Source organism: Pithys albifrons, chromosome 14 (genome assembly GCF_047495875.1).
Source record: "Pithys albifrons albifrons isolate INPA30051 chromosome 14, PitAlb_v1, whole genome shotgun sequence".
NCBI classification, from domain to species: Eukaryota; Metazoa; Chordata; class Aves; order Passeriformes; family Thamnophilidae; genus Pithys; species Pithys albifrons.
In genome coordinates, this window is record NC_092471.1 from 1,874,120 (window position 1) to 1,881,641 (window position 7,522).

The window sequence follows — 7,522 nt, forward strand, 5'->3', positions numbered from 1 at the left end:
GGGAATTGTAACATTCCAGTTGGGCAACAGCAGCAGAGCTGCAGGACACGGCACAGCCAGGCAGGGGGTGGGTCACCGTCCCACAGGGAAGATTTTCACCACAAAAAGGGTGGCTTTTCTAACAACATATACACATTGTCATTGAACTAAAGCCAAATAAAAACTCTTCCAATGTGAATGAAACTCCTAGAGAAAATCAGGCTTCTCCCTCCAGGCATCCTCCAGCCCCTGCAGGTTAAAGGATCCTCTCTGGCCTTTTGGAGGCAGCACAAGGACCATCCCTGTGCAGGGAGGAGAAACCTGGTGGCTGCACTAACATGTTCCCATTCCATGGCTTTGCATCCTGTGAGTGTCAGGGAATGACCCCATGAATGCTCTCCTGCAACTGGCAAGTTTGTCCAGTCATTTTAACTTCTTTTGCCCCAAAATAGAGTTCCAAAGTCACGTTGGCACCTTCCCAACTGCACAGCCAGGGAAGTTCAGTGTGTGAGCAGGAACTGCCTTTGGTTGTGAAGGACAGGATAGAAGGCAAAATGAGACAAAAGGATTATCCAAACTTTGGTATTTGCCTCTTATTCTTCCTCATTCCTGAAATATGAATGTGTCAATGCTACAAAAGAGTTTGTTATCCTGCACCAGCCTCCCTTTGGTGTGTGGGGGATCTGCAGGGTCTGACACCAGGGCAGCTCTGAAGGAACAAGCTGCCATTTAGTAACATCTGAGAATGGAATTCCTATTTCCACCTCTGCTAACCAGTAACAACCTCCCAGCCACCAGCTGCCAGACACAGCAACACATCAAGCCTAAGATTTGACAGAGTAACCAACCCAGAAGTGTGAAATTTTACTGCTGGGGTAAAAATAAACCAAACCACTGTCTGGAAACAGCATTTCCCAGAAGGTCCAAACCATTCTCCCAGAGTGGCACAGAAAAACCTTCACCCAGAGCTGGTCTGGGAGCATCCCCAGCATTCCATGTCTATCACACTTCTTGCCCTGAACAATTCCATGTTTCTAGAAGCCACAGCAGCCTAAATGAGTGGCCCACAAACTGAATATTATCACTGCTGTTATTACCACACAGCTCCACAGGCACACAGCAAAACCAGCAAATTCTCCTGGAGATTTTTTCCACAATAACTTCCAGATAAAATGCTTAAATCACAGTCCAGAGTTAAACAAGCAATTCTGTTTTCAGGTTCCCAAAAGAACTTGAAACAAAAATCCTTCCTTTCACCTCAGTGTGAGAAGCTGTAAACGGATTTTATGTATTTTTCTAAATATGAAGCTGCAAACATCCAGCTGGGAAAACCAGTCTCCCAGATCAGATTTTCCTTAAAAGAAGGATGGAAAAAAGCAAAAGTATAACCACATTTCTTATTGTGTGCTTGTCCAAACCCTACATGGCAAAATTAAACAACAGTAAGGATATTACCAGCTCCTCAAATGCATTAGAAAATATTTTAGAAGAGAATCAGAAAATTGAAAGAAATCTGAGATGTGTAATACAGGCCCAAACCATGTATGTTAAAATAGTGCAGAAGAGCTGAAAATGTGCTAAGTGAGAACAAATGCTGCACCTTGGGATAAATTATAAAGACAAAGTGTTTTGTTGCCTAAGAAAAACCCTATAAAAGTTAAATGTGAGAGCACAAGAATGACACAGTACCCTGGAAAGGTTCACTGCCACAGTAACCACACAGTAATAATGGATCTAAACACTGAAGAATTGAGAAAAGTGAATCCATTCTTTGTAAGAAAACTCCTCTCTTTAAAGAAGTCTCAAAGTCCTGAGTGCTTGAGTCACCCTGCAGATAAGCTGGTACAGTGATAAGCACAAGAACAGAACTGTAAGTGAAGTCACAGCGGGGCGGGGAGAAATCCAACTCCCAAACGTGCTCCTGGGCTTGGAAGCATCAAAGTGTCACCTCAGAGAGCTGTGATTCCTGTTTGGACAAGGCTCTCAGGCACAGGGGGGATTCTGGGGTGTCCTGGGCAGGGCCAGGAGCTGCACTGATGATCCTTGTGGGTCCCTTCCAACCCAGGATATTCCACGACTGCCTGCTGGCAACTTCTCCTCCAAGGAAGGTTTCAACAAACAGCAAACTAAAAAGACTCTGTGACTATTGCTTAGGATGTCTGTCTGCCCAGAAATGGGATCCAGGCTGCTCAGAACCACCTCTTTTGGGAAGCTGTGGTGGGTTTGGTGAAACACCTCTTCAAAGCACAGGTTTGAGGCAGGAGCTGCAGACTGAGGGGAGGCAACGTGGCCCTTCAGAGGCTCCTCCATCTCCATCCCTGGTGGGCAGGCCCAGCTGGGCCTCAGCAGAGCATTTCCATCCTCCAGGTAGTGCTACAACACTGGCCTCATTTGGAAGATAACCATCAATTAAGAATCAATTGACAGCTGTATCAAGAAGCAGAGGAGGAGGCCAAGAGCCCAAGGCAGCTGAGCAAGCAGGAAGTTACTCACCCCCTCAAACACGGAATCTGAGCAGAAGGAAGCTCAGACACTGGACCTGTACGAGATGCCAACAATGTGCAAACAGACATGGATTTCAAAAGCCTTTACCCACCCAGTTCCCCAGAGAGAACAGGTTGGAACGACCGTGTCACCAGATGACGTTTTCCTGAGGTGACAAAACTGCAGCATCTCTGCCCTGCTAATGCTGGGATTGGCAGGATCTATAAATACCAGCACCTTGGACTCAGGGCTAGTTTTAAATCAATGCAGATGGGCAAGGCAGCAACTCAGAGTCAAATCCCATAAGCTGTTCCATACCAGCACAGCCGTTCATGGATGCAAATTCCCCACTGTCCAACCACGGCTGATTTGCTGTTTTGCCTGAAATTACAGGTATTTCAGCAAAAAGACCACAACAGGCTGAGCCAGAAGACACAGCCCATCAGAAAGTTCTTAAAACCAGAGCAGAGCCAGTCACCTTTATCAGGATTAAACAAAGATAATGTGGAACAGCAGGTCACTGGAGACTGCACTGCTAATCAGAGCCATTCAGCCTGACTCATCTGTACAGCAGCTGAGCCTTCCCCGAGTGCTGCTGTTCATTTCAAATCACAGCACTAATGACCTGCAAGCTGGACACACTTCAGGCCTTCCTGAGGTCAGGTTGGACAGGGCTTGGAGCACCCTGGTCCCCTGGAAGGTGTCCCTGCCCATGGCAGGGGTGGAACCAGACAGGCCTTAAGGTGCCTTCCAACCCAAACCAGTCTGGGATTCTGGAATTCTGGGTCCATCCCCTTCACAAACACGTATTGTCTCAAGACCACCCTGCCCTGAGCAGCCAATAAAAAAGTAAAACCACTCTGGAGTACACCTGGATGACTCAGCTGGAGAAGAGGAGACTGAGGGCAGACTCATCTGGGGTTGCAGCTCCAATCTCTGCTCTCTGGAGCTGTGCCAGGGCAGGGTCAGGTTGGATCTCAGGGACAGGCTCTTCCCCCAGAGGGTGGTGGGCACTGACCAGGCTCCCCAGGGCAGTGGGCACAGCCCCAAGGCTGCCAGAGCTCCAGGAGGGTTTGGACAATGGGACAGCGACAGGGTGGGATGGTTGGGGTGTCCTGGGCAGGGCAGGAGTTGGGCTGATGATTCCTTTGAGTCCCTCTGAAATCAGGATATTCTGTGACTCTTTGATTACCTGGACAGGCAGCCACGTGTTGCACACACAAAGTGCTCCAATGTGGAAATAAGCAGGAAAGACAAAAGGAACACAAATACACACAAACTTGTATTCTCTGTGAGGTTTTGCTCACTAAGTACAATTCTTACTAGTGGGTCTTAAGTCACTCCTCTGCCTTGTGACACCTGATATTTGAAGTAAAAGATAACCTTTAAAGGAAAAAAAACACAGAAATCTCAGAGTTTTCAAATCCTGACTAAAAACTCCAGTGAAGTGGGAGCAAACACTCCCTAGATAAAAACCATCCAGTAGGCATTGGGTTGGTACATCCTTATCACTTCCAAAGGCCCAGGAGCAGGAACAACACACTCAGTGGCCACAGTATTGGCCTATTTTCTGACAAACACCACTGAACAGCCACACTGAGACCAGAAAGCAAAGCTGAAAACAGCAGAACCACAAACACTGTCAGAATTCTGGGCAAGCAAACAGACAAACAAATCAGACTTCTCCGGGTTGTGAACTCCCATCAGCTCAATTACCTCGGCCTGCCCAACCAGAGTAGTTGCAACACCCAGCTGGCATTGCAAATGATTTTGGATTTCTGTCTGGAAGTGTTCAAAAAAGAGAAGTAGGTAGGAAAAAAAACCTTTACCTCCAATTGCTGGCAACTAAAATTTAATTTTCGTTCAATATGTGCCTGAGATAATTAAAACAAAGGTTGGAGAGATGTGTGTCCTTCAGAACCCTGGCTCTGTTCTGAGCGTGCCATTCACACACCCAGCCAGCCCTGAAGGTGAAGAGTTTGGGTTAATAAACAATCATATGCAGGCAAAGGTCTGAATTCCAAACACATCAGACCCTAAGGAATGAGAGGGGGAAAGCCCTTCTCCAACATCCTCAACACTGAGGATTAACAGAGACAAGCTCAGCTCATCCCACCTGGCAGCAACCTGTCTCACTGTAATGATTCATTTATAATCCTGTTCCTTCCTGTAAATCAGGAGGAACAGTTCAATAACACCAGAAAAAAAGGCAAACTGAAGGGATTGGTTAGTGTTAATTTAAGACATAAAAAAAATCTTAATTTTGATAATTCTATACAGGGAGAGGCAATTTCCCATCAACTCCAAAGTCGGTTGTCTCCTATTTGTGAAATAGTAAAGAAAAGTACATGGTTCCAACATGTAATATATAAAAAATATAGTTTTAATGTTTTAAGGCTTTTCTATCTGTTCCACATAGAATGAAAGAAACAATGTTTATGTAAAAATGTATATGATTAGACAAAACCAGTATGTCTGACACCAAATGTTATCCTGGCACTGCTAATACTCCTCTTGGATACTGGATACAAGCTCGACCTGAGACAGCCCCTGGTTGGATTTCAGCTTTTCCAGGAACAACCAGAATTTACTGAATGCAGTATTGACTCTGCTCACACAATTTCCAAACCCAGAATCACCCACAAGACGTGAGATGAAGCACAACAGCCCTGGAATTCTGCACACAGGGAAGGGCAGCAGCCCCAGGGAGCTCTCCGGTTGCACCTGCAGAGCCGCTCCAGTGGGAACCCCCGTCTTGGTGAGGCACCGAGGGGTCTGAGCGAGACCCTCGAGCACATCCCACATCCCCACGGAGCCCTAGGAGAGGACATTCCTTCCCGGAGAGGTGCTGGGAAGCTCACAGCATTCCAGCGCCACTCGGTGCCACCCGGAGCCCACGGGCCGACGCCGCTCGCAGTGACATGGATCGTGGGGAGAAGAAACAAGGGCCGGGCGGAGCGGCCTGATCTTCCCCAATGACACCCATCCATGCGTTTGTATCCCGGGAAAACCCAGCGGCACTGCCCGGCCATGGCAGGCCCGGGGAGCTCCGACCCGACCGGGCCCGGCCGCTCGGCCGGCACGTCCCCCGCGGCAGGGGACCCTGCCGCGGGGGACGTGCCGGCCGAGCGGCCGGGCCCGGTGCGATGTGGGGCAGCCCCAGGGCCGAGCTGGGCCCAGCGTGGTGCGGGGCAGTCCCATAGACCAGGCCCGGTGCGGGGCCGCCCCATAGACCAGGCCCGGTGCGGGGCCGCGGCCATGGCTGCGGGGCTGGGGGGGGGGGGCCCGGCCTGACAGCCAATGGGCGTTGAGCTTTCACGGCGGCGGGCGCTGCTCGCGTTGTAACACGCGCCGCCATTGGCCGAGCCGGGCCCGCAACGTGCCCTCGGATAACCCCCCGGCCCACAATAGCGCGGCGCGGCCGGGCCGGGGCTGCGGGTACGGGGGGCCCGCCGGGCCTGCCCCTCTGCCTTCCCTTCCCATTCCATCCCATCCCATTCCATTCCAGCCCTCTGCTCCGCTCCCGGCCCGCCGCGGCCTCGGCGGGGCGCAGCCCGCAGCGCCAGGGACACGCACACACATTCACACACACGCAACACACGCGGGTAGGGGGGACGCGGCGCCCGGTGCGGAGCGTGGAGAGAGCGATGAGTGGGAAGTTGCCGCGAAAGTCGGGAGTGAAACTTGTCTCACCAGGTCCTCGAAGCTCCGGCGGTGCTCCTTGCCCTGCCAGTCCAGGCGCCGCGGGATCAGCTGCGGGAGGGACACGGGGGCAGGGGGCGGCCGTCAGACCCCGAGCGAGCCCTCACTCCCCGCGCAGCCCCCACCGGGGTCCCGCCCGGCCCCGGGAGGAGCCCCCCCCGGATCGAACCCACCGGGATGAGCCCCCCGGCCCGGCCGCGGGCCCCGCGCTGCCCGCGAGCTGTGCCGGGCGGAGATGGGCTGGGTTAGACGGGGCAGGGCAACCCCGACCCCCCCGTGCCGAGGGCTTCCCCCGTCCCGCCGGGGCAGGCGCCTCACCTGGTGCTCCTCCAGCTCCTCCACCAGCACCTGGGGACAGACGGACACACAGACAGACAGACACACACACACACACACAAAGGACGTGAGAGCGGCGCCCGCAGCGCAGCGGCTCCGCCAACCCGTCCCGTCCGTCCCGTCCCGTCCCGTCCCGCGGCCGCCCGGCCGGCCCGGCCGGAGCGCTCACCTGGGCGGATTTCTTGCAGGGTCCGGACTGCAGGAACCGCGCGATCAGGTAGTAGAGCTCTGCGGAGGGGCGGGGGACACGGCGTTAGACACGGCTAGCGCGGGGGGGACGCGGCCGCAGCCCCCGCCGCCAGCGATACCCACCGGCTTCCAGCTGGGTCGGGGCGGCCGCCGCCGCCGCCATCCTCCGCGGCGGGGCGCGGGCAGGGCGCGGGCGGCGCCCCGGGGGCCCCGCGCTGCTAGTGCGGGCGCGGGCGGGCGCGGCGGTGCGGGCGCGGGGCGCGGGCCCCGGTGCGGGCCCCGGGCTCATCGCGGCTCCTCCGCCCGCACGGCCCCCGCCCGCCCACAGGGGGCGCGCGCGGCGCCGCCGCACCGGGAGCAGGAAGGGCGGGGCGGGGCCGCTTCCGGCGCGGCGCGGAACGGCACGGCGGGCAGGGGGAGAGGAGGAGGAGGAGGAAGGGACGGGCTGGGCTGGGCTGGGCTGGGCTGGGCCTGGGCCGGCCTGGCTTGTGCCCGCCCCGCCGGGATGGGCTCAGGGGCTCCGAGCGCTGCCACGGGGGGAGCGCTGAGCCGGGGTGTGCCTGAAAGGGGCACAATCACCGCCACCGCGGGAGCGCTCCCGGGCCCGGCCCGCACAGCCTGCAGGGCCGCAGCGCTCACGGCTCTCATGGCTGTTCTGGCCTCAGCGCTCCCGAGCCCGGCCTGCAGGGCGGCAGCGCTCACGGCTCTCATGGCTGTCCTGGCCTCAGCGCTCCCGGGCCCGGTCCTTCCAGCCCTCGCCGCCTGCAGGGCCGCAGCGCTCACGGCTCTCATGGCTGTTCTGGCCTCAGCGCTCCCGGGCCCGGCCTGCAGG

General features: G+C 55.4%; 1 protein-coding gene across 2 annotated transcripts in view; it reads right to left on the reverse strand.

Annotated features, from left to right (window-relative positions):
• The window catches only part of BRWD3 (bromodomain and WD repeat domain containing 3), a 53,842-nt gene extending 46,887 nt beyond the window's left edge, over nt 1–6,955 (reverse strand). The window contains exons 1-4 of one of the 2 annotated variants that reach the window (XM_071569751.1): nt 6,814–6,955; nt 6,671–6,729; nt 6,484–6,513; nt 6,157–6,216 (exon numbers count right to left, since the gene is read on the reverse strand). In XM_071569751.1, the coding sequence (XP_071425852.1) occupies nt 6,157–6,216; nt 6,484–6,513; nt 6,671–6,729; nt 6,814–6,853 (189 nt within the window). In that variant the 5' untranslated portion in view covers nt 6,854–6,955. Of the gene's footprint in view, nt 1–6,156; nt 6,217–6,483; nt 6,514–6,670; nt 6,730–6,813 lie in introns of those variants that run through there. The other variant, XM_071569750.1, reaches the window with a different exon arrangement.
• Nucleotides 6,956–7,522: the final 567 nt, after the last annotated feature.